Here is a 24,196-nt window from a genome sequence, read left to right as displayed (position 1 = left end):
ATTTAGTATACATGCTTTACATTCTTTAAATTTAAATTTGTAATACAAAACTCAAATTCAATTTCTGTAAGAGCTTATTACCTATTTTCATAGAAATAATCTTAAATTAAAATCAGAACTCTGGATTTTGAACTATCTACTGATGATGCTACCTCTTTTCAGGCCAGGAAGCCCTGCTCACCCTTCAAGGCTCAGGTGGAAGTGACTTCTCTTGAAGGGTCCCCTCAACTTCTCCTGGGTAGACACGTCTACCTTTTTTCTCCCTTGCACTATATTCCCCGCACAGCCACAATTACACTGTAATTACTTTTCTCATCTATCTATCCACAGGGCAAGAGGCCCATCCAAAGCAGGAATGGTGACATGTTCTTTGCTTCTGCCCCCAAAAGTATGTCTCTCCCTCAAGAAATAGTGAAAGAAATTATCAAATAAAGAAGATTCCATTCCAAGGGTCATGGTTTCCTCCAGTGTAGCCAATGGGTAAAGAAGAAAAAAAATGTATCAAGTGACAGAGGCTTTAGGTAGGATCAAAGCAGGAATTCTTTAAAAAGCACATGCAGAATTCACAGTGGGTTCCCTGGAATGCTGCAGTTTGGCTGGGCATTTTAAATTGCAACTGTGCTGTCAGATGTAAAGAGCTGGGCAGAAAGGACGACAATGTTACTTACTTTATTTCAAGTTCCCTCTGTGTAGTGAGGAGTTGCGGGCAGGCCTGCTTTTTATCCTGCCCGGCTCCCGCATAGCTAGCTTAGCCCCAGAAATAATAACATACAAATTGTATTTATTTAAGCATTGTCTGGCCCATTATCTCTAGAGAGTTAGTTACTGACTAACTCTCATATCTTGATATTAACCCATTTTTATTAATCTGTATCACATCACGAGGTGTGGCTTACCGAGAAAGATTTAGCATGTTTGACCTGGTGGCTGGCTCCATGGCATCTGTCTCATTGTCCTCTTTTTAGCATTTTGTTTTGTTTATTTTGCCTACCTAATTTTCTGTCCTATCAGAGGGCCAAGGCAGTCTCTTTATTGACCAATGAAAATAACACAATAGACAGATAGTTGGGCGCCAAATGTAACATGACGGGGCCGGCTTGTTGGGGTATCCTTCCCGCCCGGTACCCCATGCCGGCATGCCCCAAAGAGAAAATCATGCACAAGACTCCATAAGATTATAAGCTGATTGGCCCATTAGGTCAGGCTTTTTGTTAACTCTTATAACTTATATTAACCCATTATTCTTATCTATGTTAGCCATAATGGCTCCATACCTTTCTCAGCTGGGCACGTTACATGCTGCCTCTTTGGTGGTCTGCACAGGAGTGGCAGAGGAACCTCTCTGTTTCCCAGAATTTTGTTCTCATTGCATCACCTCTACTTCCTGTCTGGTTTTCCCGCCTATACTGCCTGCCTGGCCAATCAGCGTTTTATTAAAATATGATTTACAGAATACAGACAATTCTCCCGCATCACCTCTGGCTGCCACATCTTAAAGCATTCAAACACAGAAATATTGTATCAATAATGCAGGCTTAAAGAATAATTTTTTGGTAAGGAATAATGGACAATTATTTAAGAAAAATACTCTAGATCAATGCTTCTCAACTTGATGTGCACAGGAACCCTTTTGTGTCTCTTGTTAGCAGACCACCATGCTCCACAGTGGGTCAGACTGAGGCCTGAAATTGTGCATCTTTAGCATGTTCCTGGGGAGCCCGTGGACTACGCCTCAAAGGGCACATTTAAAATAACATTTAGTTTTTTTAATTAATTAATTGAAATTTTAATAAACATATACAATCTCTTTGATCATCTCCATTTCCCACTACCTGCTGGACCCCTCCCACTATAGCACCTCCCAAGTTCATAGCCTCTGCTTTCTTTTAAACCCCTGCTTCATCCACTCTACAGTGTTAACAGGCTTGATCTTGTGCAGGTCTTGTGCAGGCAGCTGCAGTCACTGTGAGTTCATGACTACAACAGCCCTCCTCCACCTCTGACTCTTCCTTCCACCCCCCCCACAAGCTATTTCCTGGGCCTTCCGTGGGAGAGCTATGGTATAAATGATGCATTTAGGGCTGAGCACTCCAACCACTTATTCTCTGTACTCGATCAGTGGTGGTGGTGAGAGAGATTTTCCTACAAGGTCCAAGTTGGACTTGATTTAAATTATCATACCTTTAATTCTTCCTATATGCTACTTTGATAGCATTAGTTATATGAAGCATTGTTGGGACCTCAACTGGTAGAAATTCGTATCACTAATACATTGTTGGCTTTCATCTTACCTATACTCTGGTAATGCCATCGAAAGAAAATTCGTTCAGGTAGAAACTGCAGTATTTTCTACAAAATAAAAAGTTTTTAAAAATGAAATAAATTTTGTGATAGACCCATATTACTCACCTCCCCCTTAACACACAAATAAATATAATACAAATATAAATGTAATATGTATGTATGAATCTCATAAAGTTAATGCCTACAAGTAGGTCTTTTTTTTTTTTTTTTTTGGTTTTTTGAGACAGTTTCTCTAAAGATTTGGAGCCTGTCCTGGAACTAGCTCTTGTAGAACAGGCTGGCCTCGAATTCACAGAGATTCTCTTGTCTCTGCCTCCTGAGTTCTGGGATTAGAGACATGTGCCACCACTGCCTGGCCAGTTTTAGGATTGTACTTATGAAAGCATCCATCAGTAGACAACAAGTAAATTTCAGAAGAACAAGAGGACTGGGCTAATAAAATAGTCCTCATTACCAAAAACTGGCTGTTGAGCGAGGGAGAGTCAGCTCTTCAAGGACATGGTTCATGGAGACTACTTATACTCCAACGAGTGGTCCTATGTCCATGCTCATACAAGAAACACTAAGTGATTCCATGGGTTTAAAAACTGAGCACGCAAAGTTGAGAGGTGAAAGGGAGGAGTTGGAGGGGAATTTGAAAAGGGAATGGATTTAATCAAAATATATTATGTTCATTTATGAAATTCCCAAACAACTTTAAAGATTTTATTATTCTTGGAAAAAAAAAGTCCAAATCAATGAGAATGACCTTCCTTAAACCCCCACTCTAGAATACATTGTGGTAAACTATACTTAAATTATAAGATTCTTTTTATTTTTAATATAACTACTTAAACTATTTGGAGAACAACCATGGGGTTACACAGTGGGAAACAGAGACTAGAGTGAGTTGTCAGGCTGGCAGCAACCTTTGCCCACTAAGCCAATTCACTGTCCCAGCAACTACTTTTCTTTTAATATAGAAAACTGCAAATAGCCAAAATATATCTATTGGCATTGGTAATACATTATTATTGTGGGTTGAAATTCCTATTCTTGCACCCCACAGATGCATGAGTCTATAATCCCAGCATTCTTACAAGGATATGGGAGGCAAGCAGAATCTCCAGAAGTTAGCTTGCTGTAAGCAGTTGTGAACAACAGGAGAGCCTGGCTCAAACTAGGCAGAAAGCAAGAACCAAGAACTTTCCTTTGACCTCCAGGTGCACACTGTGGCATGTGCATACCTGTAGTCACACATATAAGCATGCAAAAATGAACACTTAAACACACACACATAAACATCATACACAGACACTACAATGCTTTTAATGTAACTGGCCCCCATAAACTCAAAGAGAGTGGTACTATTAGGAGGTATAGCTTTGTTGGAGTAAGTATGGCCTTGTTGGAGGAAGTGTGAGACTGTGGGGGTGGGCTTTGTGGTCTCATATATGCTCAAGCCATGCCCAGTGTCGCAGACCACATCTTGTTGCCTGTGAGTCAAGATGTAAGAACTCTCAGCTCTTTCTCTAGCACTATATCTGACTGTATGCTGCCTTGTTTTCCGAAATGACGATAACAGACTAAACCTCTGAACTAGTGAGTGATTCCATTTAAAGGTTTTCCTTTATAAGAGTTGCTGTGGTAATGGTGTCTCTTCACAGTAATAGAAACCCTAACTAATACAGACATATACATATACATAGATAATATTTTTTTAGACAGTATCTCTATGTAGCCCTGGCTGTCCCAGAGCTCACTACATATATCAGGCTGACCTGGAACTCACAGCGATCTACCTGCCTCTGCCTCCTGAGTGCTAGGATTGAAGGTGTAGGTCACCATGCACAGCTTTAAAAATAAAATACATTTAAAAGGGGAATCAGAAGATGTGGAAGTCAGTTATTACCACTGACAGTCTCACAGTTGCTATGCAAGTTATCTCCCACTGAGCCACATCTCATCCCTAAAAAGTCAGTTCTCTATAAGCCAGTTTCTTAAACTATGAGGTGCAATTCCAAATAGCATCACCTAACAGTATAGGAGTTATAAAATGTTGGCAAAAGTACAGGCTTCTGAACAACCAAAAACCAAAAATTAATCCAAAATCAAACATGTAGTGAATCTAAGGTATTGTTAGCAGGGCTTGACCATGATGCACTGCACAACTTTACTGCAGACTTGGTTCAAAACACACAACACACACACTCTGTACTTTGTATGCAATGTTAGCAAATGCTACCTGAAAAAACCACAGCTCAGATCTGAGACTAATGTATGTTTATGAATTGTGGTGTTTTTACAAAGTACACAAAGTTTTTTGCTCATATGGAAACATAATGGTTTAATTATGGGCAACAAAGATTTTCACTATTTTCTTACAAACATTCCTCAGAACATAAGAATTAAATTTGTGTATCTTTACAAAATCTTTGGTTTGTATTGCAATGCTGAGGTTGATTCTTTAAACTATTGGTTAAGATCAAAATCATTATATGAATTTTGGTGCAAGACTGGAACAGAATTCCTAGCAATTTCTGAAATGGTCTTACTGTATTTCTGCTACTTTACAGTATGCACTTATGCACTTATTGACAGTCATAAAATAAAAACAGTGATCAACTGTGAAAAACTGAAGACTCTATATCTTACTTCAAATATTTTGCTAAAATCTAATTCTTAAGGTAAAAATAAGCATATCTGTCTTATTATTATACAAACATGATTCCATCTCTAATAAATGGTAAAACTACATGTATATCAAATGATTATTTTAAAATAAGTTTCTTTGTGATCTATTATCACAAAACGTTTCATTGGGATACCCATTTTATACCTATATACCCAAGGTAGAGTACAAATTTCTCTGACAAAAGGGGATCATGAGTAGAAAAAGTTTAGGAAGTCCTGCTTTATAGGAGGACAACAAAAAACTCACATGAACCTTGTCCTACCAAAAGGACATAATCGTTAATGCCCCTGTACCCACACATCCCCATGCCTGCCACACCCTGGAATACAATACATGGGAGCCTACAGAGAGAAATAACCACAGCCAGCTGGAAAGCATCATCTGCACCAGCAACTCTGGAACGGGACTAAAATGAAGGATGCCATGTCTAGGCTGCTGCCACACCAACAACTCAAGAGCCACCTACACCCACAGGAGGGTCAAAGTCAGTCAGTGTCTTTGATAATAAATTAACAGTAGTCTTTGCAAGATAAGGTCTTTGGAAAATATGTTACAATGTGGTTATTAGAAACAATTGGCAGAAGAGGGGCACCAGGGAAGGAATGGGAAGGAAACAGGATGAGCAGGGGAGCCACTGCCAGCTGAGAGGGAGCTCTAAAGCCAAGTCCCAAACAAATAGAAGTGAGACTCTATGTTCCAGGCTCATGGAGAGAAAAGTATGACCAGGGTTGGAAAGCTGAAGGCACTAACAACCGAGGCTAACAGTTGATGCCACTCTTGTAGTAGGTGACAAATTCTTGAAGAAGAATCTGAGCAATACATCTTTTTTATGCGCATAGTAATATTTAAATTCTTAACTAGTTGTTCTCATCAGATGAAAAGGCTGGAACACTGAAGAAGTGCATCCCACTTCAGGAGCCCAGATGTCCCCCAAGCTTTGTTTCCATCTTCAGCTGGAAGTGGCTTCATATGAAGTCTGTCGCTCTGAGGTCTTCCTGTGCTTTGCTGCCTGCTTCCTGACAGTTCATTTTGCCTGAGCAGATGGCACACCTTCTTCTGCATTAACCTTTAAAGGAAGCTCCCAGCTACATAGCAGGATCACCTTTGGATACCATTATTCAAGAAGATGCTAAGTGAATTGAAGATTCAGGGTGGATCTTGTCTTGATCTAGATTAATGTCTGATATTCCCTTTGCTCTCCAGACTTTTAACTTTTGACAGAAACCAAACTGGCGCTGAGTCACATCTTTCAGTTTTCAAAACACAGATTTATATTTCTCACTCAGTTTTCTTTTATTAACATATAACAAAGAAAAGCACCTTCTAATATAAGAAAACAGGCTGGGCGGTAGTGGCACACGCCTTTAATCTAAGCACTTAGGAGGCAGAAGCAAGCAGATCTCTAAGTAGGAGGCTAGCCTGATCTAATGCACAAGTTCCAGAATGGCCAGGGCTACACAAAGACATCCTGTCTTGAAGATATTTATGTATGTGTGCGTGTATTTATGTATGCATGTATATGAATGTGTATACATATATGTATATATTATGAGAAAACAGAAAATATATAAATATATCAAGTAGATGGGCATAAAGATGTCTGCATACTGTCCAAGACTGCCACAAAAAATCATCTCCAATACACTTAAGGTCAAGACAATCACTGTTATTTCTCAAAATTATTCAGATTTATAAAATCAGTCAACTTTAAAGATATTAAGAAATAAACTCTAAGGTTTAGATATGACACATAATGTCTAACGCCTGAGGTAATAATGTTCCTAAAAGCACCTGTGAGATGCATTAATGGACACATGCAATTCCAACCAAGCCCTACAGCCTGAGTTCAATTCCAGGACTTACGTGATGGAAGAAGAGTATTGAGTTCCACAAGTTGTCCTCTGTCCATGGTACATGTACTCACACAAACACTTGCACACACACACATAAACAACATAATTTTTTAAAAACAATATAGTCCCAAATGACAGAACTTAATACAATTCAGAGACTGAAACAATCCCTTACTGTCACTTCTTTCTGTAATAATATTGTGATGGCTGGTTTTTATGGATTAAATCCTATGTGGGTCAATAAATAGAAAGCAAAACACCACTACCTAGTCTAAATGCTAAGCCTGTGCCTCAGATGCCCCAGATGAAGCCTACTTTTGGTGAGGCAAATGCAATCTGGCATTTCTTGTACTGCAGCTGATACTCTAAGCTACACTGCTGTGAATGCCACATAAGCTATTGACATCTTGTTTGTAGTTTCACTGGAGAATAAAATAAAAAAATATTTCAAAAAAGCCACACAGTGTGAATAAATATTACTTTTTCTGGAAAACACATAACTCTGTTTAATGCTCAGTGCTCAGCTGCATCTATATGGTAATCCATTACAGCACACTCAAAATCGAAATTAGGTATTACTACCGATCAGCACATCAGGGAATCTGTCGTTCTTTTAACTGATTATCCACAGCTACTTTTTCTTTAGAACCCACTGCATGACCAGGAATAATATGAAACGTAAGTTGGAGTTCATACAAGATGCCACAGTGAACTTTAAAACTCCAGTCTTCATTTAGTTTAGATGGGAAACTTTTTTCCCAAATTATTACCAGATGGTTGCAGTATATTCAAGTTGATTCACACTTGATTGCAAGTCTACATGGAAATCAGGGCAGTAAAGAATGAGGAAGATATTATATATTAATGCATACCAGTTAATCTACCTGAAACAACCAACTAAACCTGTTCAATGTGAGATTGGAGAGTCTGGAAGCAACCCTTTCTCAGGCCAGCTGCAGGGCATGATGTGTGCATACAAAAGATGCTGCCTTGGCAGAAAACAGACGACTTCCTTTAAAAGAACAGACATCTCAGCTTCATGACCTTGGGAGTAACAATGTGCAGAAAACTTAGAATGAGAATTGGCAGTCTTTTCACAAGAGCATTCTGCAGGCGCCTGGACTACCCACCCAGCCTGGCTTCAGAAGGACCCATGCCCATAGAGCCCACAAGCACACCACACATGCTTCTATGTCAACCTAAAGACAGACAACTTTTTTGCTACTGTTTGGTGGATTCTCACCAGTTACTAAAAATAACTCAACTCGTATATAGACAGACTATTTTCACTGGTCATTAATACTCGTTTAGAACCCTTAAATTCAACAGAGCTAACATGAACAAATAATCTTAAAAATAAGATGAATATGCTGGCTTGCCTTGCCGAGACTGGATACTAGGGAAGGTGCTTGTTCTTATGGCAGCTTGCTGTGCTGTGCTTTGCTCATGCCCACGGGAGGCCTGCCCCTTTCTGAGCAAATACAGAGGAGGGGTGGTCTGGAGAGGGCAGAGGGAAGAGAGTGGGAGGAGAGAAGGAGGGAGAGGCTGTGGCTGGGCTATTAAATAAATGACTGAATGAACAAACGAACAAACTAATTAAGTAACCCCAGCCCAAAACATAAAATAAAATATGTTTTAGTTTTAAAAAAAATGCTGGTTTTCTTATACCAGAAATCCCTTCTACTACTTAATCTGTCAGTATGTTGTCATGGAGTAAGGAAAACTAGCTCCATATTGTCATATCCATATTGGTCACTGTAAACACCAAACTCAAATTTCACTTCCTGGAACAAGACCACTTCAAAAAGATCCTCTACCAGCATTTTTCTCAGGTAGATAGGTGTAAGGCCCACTCTGCCATTATACCTGGGATTCCCTGGGAGAAAGGACCCACACTTCAGTGATACACTTACTATTCCCAACATCAGGGCCAGTGGCTAGCACACAATATTTCCTAATAATCATTGTCATGAACAAATAGATAAGTGAAAAATTACAAAAGGAAATCAAAGGAATTCTATTTTGAGTATACGCAGACAAACATACGCACGCATGCACAAAGGAGGGAACACTACCCTAACGTGGTAGGTATAGCAATCTGAATGTAGTTGTCCCCCAAAATTTCATAGGGATTGAGACTATTAGGAGGTGTAGCTTTGCTGGAGTGGGTATGGCCTTGTTGGAGAAAGTGTATAATTGTGTGGGTGGACTTTAAGGTTTCCTATGCTCAGGATATCATCCAATGTCTCAGTCGACTTTCTGTTGCCTGCAAGATGTTAGACTCTCAGCTATCTCTTCAGTACCACATCTGTCAGCATGGCACCATGCTCCCCTTCATGATGATAATGGACTGAACCTCTAAAACTGTAAGTGAGCCACCCCAATTACATATTTTCTTCATAAGAGTAGCTGTGGTCATGGTATCTCGTCATAGCAATAAAAAACCTAACTAAGACAACAGAGTAACACTAAGTGGCATTTAATAAAGATAACTGAAAATGGAAATGTATCTCCAAACATTTTAAATCTTATTACATGATTAGGTCATTGCTTAAGACACAATATTTTTCTTAGCTCAGGGAAAAACACGAGTTAAATTTCAATAAGACATCTAAAATAAATATGGAAAATAATTTTTTAAAGGAAAACATATCAGTGAAGACCTATAAAGGCAAAGGTATCATATAAGAAAGATTATCGTTTACTTAAATTTACTTAAAGCAGCTATGGAAAGTTTGAAAGAAAATAACCCCCAAAAGTATTAGGAGGTATGGCCTTGTTGGAAGAAATGTGTCACTGTAGGGTCAGGCTTTGAGGTCTCTTTTCCTAAGCTCCCCTCAGTGTGACAGTCAGTTGACTTCCCATTGCCTGTAAGATATAGCACTCTCAGCCTCAGCATCACATCTGCCTGCACGCTGCCATGCTCCCCTTCATGGTCATAATGGACTGGACCTCTGAAACTGGAAGCCGCCACCATCAGTGAAATGCTTTCTTTAGAAGAGTTGCTGTGGTCATGGTCTCTTCACAGCAGGAGTAAACCCTAACTCAGACAGGGGTAAAAAGGCATGCAGGGTGACTTCATCCCAAGAAAGTAAATGTAGCTGGAACAATGGTTCCAAAAAGGAGACAATCCTACAGAAAAATGGAAATGCCTCCTCAAAAACAAACAAACAAATAAATAAATGGATAATTTGGTTTTAGCATTTCTGATTCACTTTCTCAAAGACTCAAGTGAATATTGAAGAGATGATGAAAACTTAGGAAAATTAATGTATAAAGTAAAAAATAGATATATAATTAAATAATCTTCTGAAATTAGAAAACATTAACTACATGAAGATGGATAGCATGAATCCAGACTACTACAGATTATCCATGTGCCTCAACATTGTACATCACAAAATTCCCCAGAACCACATAAAAGAACAAAGGAAAATGCCTGACAAAACTAAAAGCACTAGGGAAAACCAAACCGAAAATGTAGTTTATTCATCAAGCAATAATCAGGCTGACCTTGTCTTCTCATCAGCAATAAGTTCCAAAGGACAGTGTGATGAACTGATTACGAGTCACTGAGTAGGCATTAGAATCCAGACAGAATGTGAGGACAACAGAAATCCAAAGCAGACCAAGAACCTGCACAACAGTGCAGTTCCTGGTAAATGTATCTGCAGCAAATTACAGCTACCTTGAGACATACACATCAAAGAAGAGGGGTGCAATGATCTGAAAATTATGTAGTCACCTATACATGCTTATACATACCTGAAGTTCAAGGAAAGGTATTCCTGAGCTACAAGTACATCAGCCACATTATCTTCCCTTCCGCAACAAAGTACATAATTCACATTCTAGCAACAAATATTAATCAAAGTAATTCACTAATAAGAATGTAGAAATAAAAATCCTATAGCAGTGGGATGTATTTACATAACTGGTATGTAATATGCTAATAAAAATAGATTTTTCAAATCACTTAACACAAGAGAAAAAGCATCTAAAAATACTATAATAAAATAACATGGATATAAATTGTTTAAAATGCTGAGAAATGAGAAATACAAAATACATAGAGGGTTAAAAAAACAAAGTTACTATTAAACACCTTTTCTAGGTCTAGAAAAAAAGAAGGATATTGTTTTATTAATTTAAAGATAAGTACCAGAATGAAAGAAAATATAAATTATACTTTTCAAATTGCAAAGCATATTCCACAAACCAAAAAACAGTAACTCTTCCTAAAGCAAAGATAAAGGCAAAAAATGTTGATTATTTCACAAAAAGTTTAAGTATAAGCAGGTTAAATTCCCCTAGGAAAGACCAACTTCATCAGAAATGGCTTTTAAACACACAAAACTTGATAATAAAACACAAACTACTCATGAGGCATGTATGTATGCACATGTACTCACAAGAAAGCAATGAATTCAATAAATGGATCACTCACAGGGTACAAGTTTAAATTGTCTGTTTAATTAATTAATTTTCTTGTTAAGTGCCCATTCTGCGCCAGGCACCATGCGAGAGACCAAAGATAAACAAAAGACACCATCCCTGCCTTGACAGCTATAATCTAAGGGGGAAAGGCAGAAATACCTTTGAACAGGATCTTGAAGAAATCAAAGAGGTGAGACTACAAGAGAAGGCTATTTCAGGAGAACTAAACAGTGTCTACCCTACCCCCAGAAAGCTTTTCTGCTGGCCTCAGGACTTCTAAGAGGTTTCCAATGGAGACGAAAATAAGACAGGTGACAGGAATGAGGAGGCAGAGGTCTGATGAAGAGGCCCTTGAAAGGGCAGTGGGAGTGCAATCACAGTCCTGAAGGCAATGGAAACCAGAACTGCATTACATGAGAGCACTGGAGAGGGCGCGCAGAGGGAGAGGGAACAGAAGATTGCCCCTACAGACCAGACAGTAACATACTCCAGCAGACAGCAAGAGGCTCTGCAAGGAGGCCACGGTAGCAATCAGTACAAGCTATGCAAAACCACAAAACCATTCCCATTAGGTACTAATATATAAATTTAAAAACCTTTCATTACGTATTATCATGCAACACTGAAAACCTTGGAAGCAGAGATATGATACATTTCATAAGTTCATCTTTTCACTTGCACATTATATTGAGATCTAACCCTAAGGGGAAAAAACCTTGCACTGGACATTTCACAAGTCTTTCACCTAGTGGCATGAATTGTGTCCTATGAGGTGGGCTTTGCCCTGAAGAAATACCAGCTCTCAGAAGAATCTTATGTGCACACATGCACCTCACCTTAGAAGTGCCAGCCAGGGCCACAGCTGCCATGCTAGTCTCCACTTCATCAGGCTTTTGGGTTTTTACTAAAAGCTGTCACGTCTTTCACTCTCTCCTATTTTTGTACTAGAATAACTAATTAGCTATCCTTTCCATGCCAATTTTTTATTTTTAAAAAATCACTTTGAAAGAGTCTGCATAAGCAGTGAGAGAGAAATAACCAAGTTCACATGAAATGCTGTAACTTGGTTCTCACCACCCCAGAAACTTACATTTTAAATGTTTCCCTCTATGACTCTAGAGTACCAAAGACCTGCAGACTAGCTTGGATTAGCCATGCTGTCAAGATCATTCAGTGAATGCCCCAGGTCTGCACGATCAACTATCTGGAAGGAAGGCTTCAAGTCAGCCCTTTTCCTTCCTATCCAGTGTCACATGCACACCAAACACTAGGTGTCACTCTCTAATTTACAATACAGCAAGCATCCGTACAACTCTCCAAGTGAATGTAAGAAACCAATTCATGCAAACAATGTCTCAGCATTAGTGTGAAATCAACATAAAGAGAGAAGATGTGCTCTGTTCTAACATAACACAACATGCTCACTTGTTATTGTGAATACCCTGTCATTAAGTGTTGATGTGTTTTCTTTCATTACCTTCTAAGGATTCATGTGCATTTCCTAACTGTCATCTACATGATCTTCTTTGAGGGTGTCAGTTACCACAGGTCAGCTGCTACCACGCTGGAATGGGTAGGGTACCTGTGCTACAGCAGCTAATTAATCACAAGAATGTAATTTCAAACTTCCACAAACACCTTGCTCCAGGTTTCCTTCCTCCAAGGTAACTCAGTAACTCAATATACTGTTGGGCCAATCCCAAGTTTCTCACCTCTAGGTCACAATTCATAAGAGAGACTGTAGCCTGCAATGTGGAGGTTACTTTATCCACTGGAACAGACACCTTCATTTCAGACTTTGGTGCTCTAATTCAAATTATTAATACACTACAATATAATAAGCAAATTATATCCAGAATAAACTAAACATTTATACTCTTTCTACCATCTAGTCTGTTGAGTTCACAAACAAAAGCAGACATCAGAATAACAATGTTACAAAAAAGCAAGGGAAAAGACTTTGGTCCTTTGTCTTAATATGTCCCCAGTATCCAGTAAATGCAAGCACCAAGGAGAGATTACAGAAATAAAATCAACATTCAAACTACTGAGAGGAATTCAAATCCACCCAATGTCACAGGAATGAAGGACGGCCTTTGGTTTCACCTTACTTGCAGAGCTCCTGGCACCATGCTGGGACAAGTCCTCTAACTGCTACCAGGAAAGTCTATATACGTCTTTTCCCCTACTTTGAAGAACCATGAGAGGTTAAACCCAATATCTCTACAAGCTCACCTGGAAATCTGCTAAAGTAGGATATAAAACCCACCGCAGCTCAAGGCTCACCAGTGACCCCTGAGCATAGCGTGTGGCAAGACTTTGCAGATGCAGACCCTGAAGCCTACCTAGCATTCCCAAATAGATGAAGAGGAAAGAGAATGCACTCATGGAGGCCTGGAGTGAGTGAATCCCAAACATCTACTTGTCACCCTGAGTACTGCTTCCCAGACCAGACTCCCCTTCCACCAAAGGAGGAACAGAGAAGAGACACAGTATCCCATCCTGGAATGACAAGAGTTTGCATCCTTAAGGTTGGGGTAAGGGTAGGAGTGAAAAGGGTTGGAAGGTGTCGTGGAGTGAGTGATAAAGTACTGAGTAATCTGATTTGCCATTGTAGTAATGTCATTTTCATCCCAAAGCAAGCATGAAAACAAAAGAATAAAATTTGCATGGCTTTTCAATTTCATGTTGACAGAATGCTGCTCTGAAGTCACGTTTCCCTGCTCCATGGAAGTCAAGCCATAGCCATGACATTTGGGGATGAACAAGAAGCCCAGGAAATCTACTACAGTAAAACCCCTACCACACAAGGACAGACCTACAGTAAGGTGAAAATCTAACCCATGTTTAACAAAGAGGAATGACTTTTCAGGTGAGGTAGCTGGGAGACTCCACAGCTTCTCTACTACACATGATATACAGACACATATGCAGAAAGACACTCATACACACAAATAAAATATTTTAAATAGATGATATACATAAATAAAACAGATAAAATTTAATAAAACTATTTTAAAATTTAAAACAAAATGGAAGAATAAGACTAACTCCCATCCTAAAAGAGGACTTTTCCATGAACTTGTTTGGACACTTCAAACAAAGATACAGTTGCAGTTCTGCAGGTTAACACCCTTGGAAGAGACCGCAAGGCTCATCTCATCCTACCCAACTCTTTACAGAAACCAAAGCAAAGAAAGGTTTAAGCGCTCTATCAAGGTCGTTAGCTTATTGCTGCCAAGATGATCCAGACCAAGACATCTCTGATCCCTGTCTCCTTTTTCTAGCAAGTTCTAGGTGGGAGAAAGAATGCTATTAATGCAAAATACCAATGGAGAGAGGTTGAGAATTTAAGAGACTTTAATCCAACAATAAATATTAACAAGTGCAAATCATTGTGGGGGACACAAAGAACTGCAGGTAATGGCTGCTGGGGCTGGGGAACTTTATGGCCTCATTAAGAGGCTGTGGCTATGCCACATTAAGGGAAAACAAACAAATGGTCACACACTGTGGCTTACTACACAAGTTCACTAGAGGAATGAGCACTCCAGACTCCTCACCCCAGCAACACTCGCCAGAAGAATTCAATGAGTTTGAACAGGGCCAGAAAGAGTGGACCAGAAAAAAAGGGGGGTGGGGGGCTGAAGTTCCTGGAAAGAACCACACATCATCTAAAAGGCAGAAGAGAAACAGCAAAAAGAAGTGCATGGCAAAGTAGCCTGGAGCTGAGGGAGCCCGTCCCCAGAGAGGGACAATGGCAGATGTAGATGGAGGAAAGCTTCACTCTTACCCAGGGGATGAAGGACTCTGAAGGGCAGACCAGCTTGGTCTCATTTTACAGACTATAAAGAGCCCATTTCGATGTCCAGAAGGATAATAATTTTGGTAAAATTTAGAATAAGGATTCTGAAAATCAAGTGTTGAATTTAAACATAATTTCAAACTTCGTGATGTGTGTAGGTATGGCTGTGTGGATGTGTGCATGGAGGCAGCGGGGGATAGAATATAGTGCCAGAACACGTACAGGCTTTGTAAACTAAACCACTTCTCTGTGTGTTTTAATCAAGTATGGGAAAGTGAAGAAATTCCTTACTATGAAATTTTAGAACTTTTCTTATTTCTTTATAAATTCATACTACTTCTAAACCATCCTATTTCTCTGCTGAAAAGGGATGGAATTCAAGGTGGCAGTCTGCTTTATATTAATGGTCTATGGCCTCAATGAAGCGAAGAACTGGCCCTCTTTGGGTTAGCTAATTCTTGTAGAAAGGTCCTAAGACCAAACAATCCCAAATCCTTTCTTGTGCTTTCACACTCTGAGACTTGAGCCTTCTCCCAGAATCACTCTGTGGCCAGATATGAACAACCAGCCTAGAGTCAGCTCAAATGACTCAAACTCCATAACCCTAAGTTCTGTTAGGTATGCTCGCCTTGCCTTGACCATTCTTACGAACATAACAGAAGCTCCTGTCTCAGCCCTCTCTGTGCCCACTGATTTCATGTCTATGCAACCTTCTGTGACTCTGTGTGACATGCTTCCTGCTTTAAGGGAAGAGCGAATATAATTAAAACCTTTCTTCATTATAGTCATTTTCATATCAGGAGGCCTGATCTCACCTGACTTAGACAAATCCTAGGTATCATTGAAAATAGCCTCTTGGGGACTGCATCTAGATGGTTCTCAAGAGGAGACAATATGAACTTGAGGCCCAGTCATCAGGTTCCTCACCATGTTAAGCATCCTTCCCTTCCCCTCTGCAGGTAACTTCCTCAAGGGTTACCACCAAATGATAACTGAAAAAAGGCGGCCAGAATCCTCTTAACTCAGAAGGTCATTACTGGAGTTCTGATATAAGTTCATTCTTCCCAATTAACTCTTCAGCTTACCATGAATGTTAGCACGGGCTTCAAAGGCCCCATCTGTCTTGCTTATTGCTATTGCCAATAGTTAGACCTGAGCCCGGCATGAAGTATGTACACTGTCCATCTGTCTGATGAATGAATGAATGCTTAAGAATGGGCATGGGGGGGGCTGGAGAGATGGCTCAGAGGTTAAGAGCACTTATTGCTCTTCCAGAAGTCCTGAGTTCAATTCCCAGCAACCACATGGTGACTCACAACCATCTGTAATGAAATCTGGTGCCCTCTTCTGGCCTGCAGGCACACATGCAGACAGAACACAGTAAACAAAATAAATAAATAAATAAATAAATAAATCTTAAAAAAAAAAAAAAGAATGGGCATGAGGGACTGGAGAGATGGCACAGCAATTAAGAGCTGTTCTTCCAGAAGTCCTGAGTTCAATTCTCAGCAACCAAATGGTGACTCACAACCATCTGCAATGAAATCTGGTGCTGGCAGAACATTGTATAATAAACAAACAAACAAATAAATAAATCTTTTAAAAAATGGGCATGAGTTGACAGAAATATTCTGCAGAATGCAGCTTGAAGACAGACAGCATCCATGTTTTCCAATGCTAGGACTGATTTCCAATAGGTGGAGAGATGGCTCAGCAGTTAAGAATACATACTGCTCTTGCAGAAGACCTGAGTTCAGTTCCTCTGGTAAAAATTCCAGATCTGATGGGTTCTCCCAGCATCTGCAGGTACTACACTCACATGCACAAACCCACACAGACATGCACACACATATATACACATAATTAAAAATAAAATCTTTAAAAATTGGAAATGTAACTCAAAGGTCAAAGCCCTACATGTGACCACCAACAGCAACACACACACACACAAAAAAAAATCAACCTAGAAAGACAATCTATTTCAGAAGGAAAGGATTAAACAGAATGTCCCTTGTGAAACAGGTTCCAATCAATGTAAGATGGCAATTAAATTCGTGTTTTAAGGTACTACATCTCCATTAGAAATGACCAACCATGACAGACAAACAGATATCACAAACAAAAAAGAATGAAAATTTAGTCATACACAGTAACAATAAAATGATGAGGAATTCCCCTCTGTATGCTGTGAATGTGTTTTGTTAATGAATAAAGCTGCTTTGGTCCTATAGCAGGACAGAATAGAGTTAGGCAGGAAAACTAAGCTGAATGCTGGGAGAAAAAAAGGCAGAGTCAGGGAGAGACGCCATGTAGCTGTCAAAGGAGAAAGACGTGAGCTACCAGCCAGAACCTTACTGGTAAACCACAAGTCTCATGGTAAAACATAAAATAACAGAAATGGGTTATTTTAAGAAATAAGAGCTACCTAGCAATACACTTAAGCTATCTCTTAGCCAAAAAGTGTTGTAATTAATACAGTTTGTATGTGATTATCTTGGGTCTGGGCAGCCAGGAATGAATAAGTAGTCTCCGCCAACAATAAAACAAATATTTTAAAAAAGGATGACAATCATCTCCATAAATCAGCAGGAATAGAAATCCTAAGTGATGTTGCAAGTGTCACTTAGCCAGGTCATCTTCCAGAGGGGCATGTACTCCCACTGAAGGTAAAGACAAACAGATTTCATCTCTGTACAATCATCCACAGCCTGGAATTTATGACCTGAGCTATCAGCCTTAGTTGTTCGTCACTAACTTCACCGGAAACTGTACTGTCCAACAGATGACAACACTGTAAAACTACCGCTTCCATTGCCAAAGCTGCCCTCGCGCTTGGCCCTTCCCAAGGCCAGGTGTAGCTCTCTCACAGTCCTCCTTCATAACTCTATTCCTTCTAGGCTCTCTTCCAACCCTTTTCTTATTTATAGAATAGTCCTGCACAGGATCACTTCTGTAATTTAACATATCAATAACTCTACCTCTTCTAAAAGAAGCCTTTCTCAATTATTTACATGTTGGTGAGTATTCATCTCAGAGCCCTCAGAAACCACTTCTAACGTAGAAAGTAGCAATGAAGTTGCTTAGTGCCCAGAATGAGACATACAAATTACTTACAAAGCTAGAGCAGAGCACACAGCATAAACAAAAGGAATACAAGTGTATCATTCACCAATATTTACTATGCAAAGTAAAAGTTTTATGAAGCTTTGAATAATATATATTTGTTCTTCTATATAAGGAACTAATTCTCTGTAAAGAGTAATGTATCACTAATAGCCTCCTCCCTAGTAAGGAGTTTCTAGACAGGAAAGAAGGCATCAAACTTCCTTTGTGGGAGGATTAGGACTCAGAATTCTGAAGGCTTCCTACCTTTGGAACAACTAGTGTCAAGAGGAACAACAAGAAATAGAACTCTCAAAGCAGTGTTTTTGCATGGTTTTGAGGACTCAGGGAAACTAATAAGCAAACAAAAAATAGTAGAAGAGACAGAAGCAAAAAAGGAAACGAAAAAGGGGTAGAAGAAAGTTCTGTGATCTACAAGCAAAGAAGAATGCAGAAGCCAAAGAGCTTATTCTCATGCCAACACTATACTGGACAGATGTCTGGTCCTTCTAGTCCCTGAGCCTTACCCTCAGAAGTTCTGGATACTCAACCTGAGAGCCCATTAGTAACCCTCAAAGGAATATAAAAGAATTCTAATTGAAACTACTCCCAAATTCCTGTCAAAAGTTGAAACAAATACATCTAGAAAAAGAAAGGCTTAACAGAAATTAAATCTGTGTTATTCATATTGAGTTCATAACAGAAGCAAAAAAAAGAAAAAGATGATGATGAAGAAGAAGCCACTGTGTTGGGAAAGATAACCAACAGATTTTAACTACTAAGTATTTTGGATATTAGAATTAAGAGATATAAAATATACCTCTAACCAATAAGCTATCTGCAACTGATATCTATAAGAAGAGGAAAAATGAACTTTCTTCAACCAACCACATTCCAGGGCAGGCCTCATACTCAGAAGTAGCTATCCAACACAAAACAGACCCCATGGTTGTTGGGATTCTGTTACTGTCGCTGCTTGGGGTGGGGGAGTGCCCCCCCTTTTTTTTAAGGAAAAGAAAGAACATGAAGTTTGTTAGGTAGGGAAAGGGGAGGATCTGGAAAGAGTTACAGAAGGGAAGGAATATGATCAAAATATATGAAAAGTTTAAATATGTAAAAATTAAATTACCTAAAAACACAAAAAATACAAATTCTTAAATGCGAGCAAAGTATCAGTCCCTGAAAGATTTAAAACTGGAAGACACAAGAGTCGTCATCTATTAATGCAGAGAAAAAAAAATTGAAAACTTAAAAACACATCTATATTTTTCAAATAATTTGACAAAACTAAAAATGGAAACAAGTTAATGTGATCTGCCACAACCAAATTCTGGGCTGGAAATGTCCCATGCCACACTTTACTCCACTCAATTCACCCACGGAGTTTCCCTTTCCCAGCCTCTCCTCCAGCCAGGTCTGCACATTTGGACTGACTTACAGTCATACATTTTTCTTCTTTGGGCTGGAGAGGTAGCTTAATTAGTAAAGTCCTTTCCACACAAGCAAACATGGTGGTGCCTGCTTGTAATTGCAGTCCCAAGAAGGCAGAAACAGGAGGATTCCTAGAGCTTTCTGATCAGCCAGCATAGCTGGATAAGGAACTCTAGGTTCCAGTAAGAAACCCTGGCTCAAAAACAAACAAAAAACCCACAGTGATTCCTGAAGAACAACACCCAGGGTTGATTTCTGACCTTTACAGGTGTGTATACATATATACACATGTACCCACATATACTTTTAATTTTTTTGTTTGTTTGTATGTTTTTGAGGCAGGGTTTCTCTATGTGGCCCTGGCTATGCTAAAACTTACTCCGTAGACCAGGTTGGCCTCAAATGCAGAGATCACCTCTGCCTCCTGAGTCCTGGGATTAAAGGCGAGCGGCCCAGCTGCAGTTTATCTTTTTATATCAAACTATGCACATACTGCTTCAAACTATGAATAACTAACATTGAGAATTTATAATCCAGGGATCCACTATGTAGTTCGGTCTAGAAAAGTGCTGGAGTTTGCTCCCAGAACCCACTTGGTAAAAAGATAGAACTCCCACTCCCAAAAGTTGCCCTCTGACCTCCACACATGCACTGTGAAATGTGCAAACACACCAAATAAGTAAGTAAATGTTTTTTCTTAATTTACAATTTATTCATTTATAAGCTAGGCATAGTGGCACACACCTTTAATTTTAGCATTTAGGAAGCAGAGGCAGGTGGATCTCTGTGAGTTCAAGACCAGCCTGGTCTACACAAAGAGTTCTAGGACAGCCCGGGCTATGTAGAGACACTCTGTCTTAAAAAAAAAAAAAAGAATTAAAAAGAAAGAACTTGTAATTCATTTCTGAGTCTAGTTCTTCTGATGTTCATAAACTAGCACCTGCCTAGTACATTTGAGCAAGAAGAATTTTATATTTAACACACAAAAAAATTGCCAAACCCTGGATGTGGTGGCACATCTCTTCAAGTTCAAGACCAGCCTGGTCTACACAGAGTTCTAAGACAGCTAAGGATACATGAAGAGACCCTGTCTCAAAAACATTCAAAAGCAAAGACACTGACAAGAGGTTGGCAAAATGGTTCACCAGGTAAAGGTCCCGTCTACCAAGCCTGACAGCCTGAGTTCAATCCCTGGGGCCCACATGGTGAAAGGAGAGAATTTACTGTAGCAGACATTCACATGCTTGCTGTGGGGTATGCCTGCAGCACAATTATGCACATATACCTAAATAAAATCTAATTTAATTAAAAAACACACAGGCAAACATCATTCCAGCTTTAAAGACTACCTGTGCACACAGAGACACAGGTATGCAAAAACCCTGTCAGTGGTTGCTCTGCAAGAGAACCCAGGTATAATCCCAGCACACACCAGGCAGGTGACAACCATCTGTAACCCCATCCTCAGCAATCTGACACCTCTTCTAGCCTCCAAGGGCACTGAACATCTGGTGCACAGACACAAATGTAGGCAACACACCCCCATCCACACACATAAAAATAAGTTTTAAAATATTACATATATATGTGGAGAACTGAGTTTCTGTATATCACCTGCAGTTTGGGGACATAGAACATTTATGTAAAACTCACATGAAAGTTCATATGGAAAAGAAAGCAGCAAAAGCTATTACTATTTAGAATGTATTTACTCGTCCAACTAGTACCTTAACATCTAGTTGGTCACACAAGGGACACTTTAGTACATTTTTTAAAAAGAAAAGTCATATGAACACTTTTAGCAGTATCTGTTGTAAAAGTAGGGAGAGGGCAAGGTACAGCCATGCACAGCCATTTTTATTTGTCTTCAGGTAAAATGAAGGATCAAATAAAGTATTGTATTTTTAACAAGGATTTTAAAAGCTAAAATAATAACAATAATAAGTAGCAATAATAATAATAGTACCAAAACTTACCTCAAAAAGAAAGAGGATGGAGTCCAGCTCCTCCCTTTGTGACTTATTATTCCCTGGAAATTAAGAAAAAAAAAAATAAGTCAACATGTTAGTACTTAAGCTTTAGAATCTCATACATGATGCTGAAAGGCATCTCACATGCTGCAGACATGCATTAGGAACTAACTACCAACACTCCGGGGGAGCACTGCTTGAAAGAGGGCCCTGAGTTGGTACATCAGGTCCATATCACCCACAGCTACCTCTTACTCTCTTATAACGTCCATGTTTTCTAAACTTTGTTTCTTAACTAGATACTCACCAGCTCAAATTATGGTAAAAACGCACAGGGCAAACCATGATAATATTAACAAGCACAGAGCATGACATCTATAGACAAGAATCTGTCTCCTTCATTACACAATTTCACACACTTCATTTTTTTTTGTTTTGAGACAGGGTCTCATTGTTGCTCAGGTTGGCCTCCAACCTGATCTGTAGCTAAGGATGACCTTGAAATTTTGATTCAACTGCCTCTACCTCCCAAGTACTAGGATTAGATTACAAAAGGTATGCTACCATACTTAGTTTTATATGGTGCTGGAATCAAACTCAGGTAGGAAAGCACTCTATCAACTGAACTACATTCACAGCCCCACAATGCCCTTTTGATAATATTAATTAATAATATCAAAACTGCACTACCTGCCTTCAGCAGAAATTATCATTTATTGTCTATAGTATGTCCCAGACATTGTGCTAAGCATGTAGCTTAAGTCATCTAACTTAAGTAAATATTTTAGGCTTTTCAGATCTCTCTTTCAACTATCAGACTCTGTTGCCACAGGCTGTACATAAATGAAGGGAGATGACTGTATTCAACGAATCTGGTGGGGCATGGTGGTTCACGACTGTAATACTGTTAGTGTGGGAGGTCAAGAATCACAGGAGCTCAAGGCCAGCCTAGGCTTCACAGCAAAACCCTGTCTCAACAACAAGGACAAAACAAAAGTCAAGTAAGCTATCAGTTGCAGGCTCCTGACCTAACTGAATTCTCATTTACAAATACTAAAAACTGTCTGTTTCTCGGGAATTCTGCTGGGCCCAGGGGACAAAGGAATAAACCAAACAAACAACACTCCCTACTCTGGGGAAGATTACATTTTGACAGTAGAAGGCAAACTATAAATAAGTTAGGAAACCCGTGATCAAAAGCAAATGAGGAATACTAAAACCAATATGCAATTCTGCCCTGGGAAGTTGGGAAATGCTTTGCTGGAAAAGCGACAACTAGGCAAAGATGTACAATGGGCAAAGAAGCAATCTCTAAAGAAATACGAGGGAGTCACACCCCAGGCAGGGAGAGTGGGCCAGACAAAGTTCCTGCAGCTAAACATGTCAGAAAACAGCCAGAAGGACCTGGAGGCTAGAGCAAAGATGGGGAAGATTTGAGCAGATGGGTTTAGAGAGTAGGTGCAGCAAAGGAAGGCAGATCAGATAAAGTCACTACAGTGATTTGAGAATGAAAAGCCATTGAGGACTTTTCACAGTGATTATGTGAGTTGTGGCTTCAGTTACCATTCTGAAAAGAAATGGGGTAGAAGAAAGCACAAGAATAGAAGTGAGGAGACCCTTCCTAAAGCTAGTGCCAGTCTAGATAATCAGTATGGGCAAGGTGACAGGTCAATGATACATTCTGAAGACAGACAGCATCTCCAAAGTTTTGTACTGAATAACTGAAAACCTGAAGTTACCATAAAGTGATTTCATTATTCCTAGTAAACACTTTTTTCTTCTCTTGGGGGGAGGGGTTCACTTTCTTTTTTGCACTCCAATGCAGATTGCACTAAAAGCAAGAGCTTCTAAAAATCTCCCACTGTTCCTATTGGTTAACATTGAATCTCTGTGAGAGTTTCCAAAATGGGGCACAGTCTTTTCCCTACCATAAACAGATGTCTCCTTCCCTTGAACTGCCTCACAATAGCCTTTGACCAATGTGACGCTAGCAGATGTGAGACATTTTGGCTGATCCTGAGACTCTGAGGCCACCCTGTAAAGGAATCATCTAGACTGCCTGCTGGATAATGAATCTCTACATGGAGAAGTAAAGCATTCTGGTCAACTGTAAGACATGTGAGTGAGGTCATTCAAAACAGCTGACCAAGAAGCAGAAGCTAGGCTAAACCAGAAAAACTTCCCAGCAGACCTAGAGAATCACACATGGAATGATGGTTGTTTAAAGGCATTAAATTTGGGAGTGATTTTTCATACTGCACAAACTAAATAATACAGTTTTGAAATACTACCATTTTCTAAAAGAATAGATGTAAAAAAAAAGGTGAAAATAGAGGAAGAAAGAAGGGAAAATGAGATATGACAAAATAATTTTGGACAGTTGGCTTATTTTTAAATCTGATATTTTAATTTTTTCATTGCTATTTTGTTTTTTATTTTGGGGTGTATGTGTGTGTGTGTGTGTGTGTGTGTGTGTGTGTACGTGCACACACACAGGTGTATTGCAACAAGGTCTCACTAGGTAGCTTTGGCAAATTTCAAACTCACTACATAGACCTGACTGGCCTTGAACTTACAGAGATCCATCCTCCTGCTTCCACCTGAATGCTGGGGTTAAGGC

The 24,196-nt window shown here is 39.5% G+C and overlaps 1 protein-coding gene across 3 annotated transcripts in view; it reads right to left on the bottom strand.

The window, feature by feature from the left end:
• The window catches only part of Ralgapa2 (Ral GTPase activating protein catalytic subunit alpha 2), a 271,244-nt gene that overhangs the window by 215,200 nt on the left and 31,848 nt on the right, over nt 1-24,196 (bottom strand). For all 3 annotated transcript variants that reach the window (XM_085696826.2, XM_085696824.2, XM_048455526.3), the window contains exons 3-4: nt 21,583-21,635; nt 2,292-2,349 (exon numbers count right to left, since the gene is read on the bottom strand). In XM_085696826.2, coding sequence (XP_085552952.1) covers nt 2,292-2,349; nt 21,583-21,635 — 111 coding nt within the window. The remainder of the gene's footprint in view (nt 1-2,291; nt 2,350-21,582; nt 21,636-24,196) is intronic.

The sequence above is a fragment of the Myodes glareolus genome, chromosome 10 (genome assembly GCF_982192425.1).
Source record: "Myodes glareolus chromosome 10, mMyoGla1.1, whole genome shotgun sequence".
NCBI classification, from domain to species: Eukaryota; Metazoa; Chordata; class Mammalia; order Rodentia; family Cricetidae; genus Myodes; species Myodes glareolus.
Note: the sequence above shows the minus strand (reverse complement) of the source record. Positions and strands in the feature narration are given on the sequence as shown.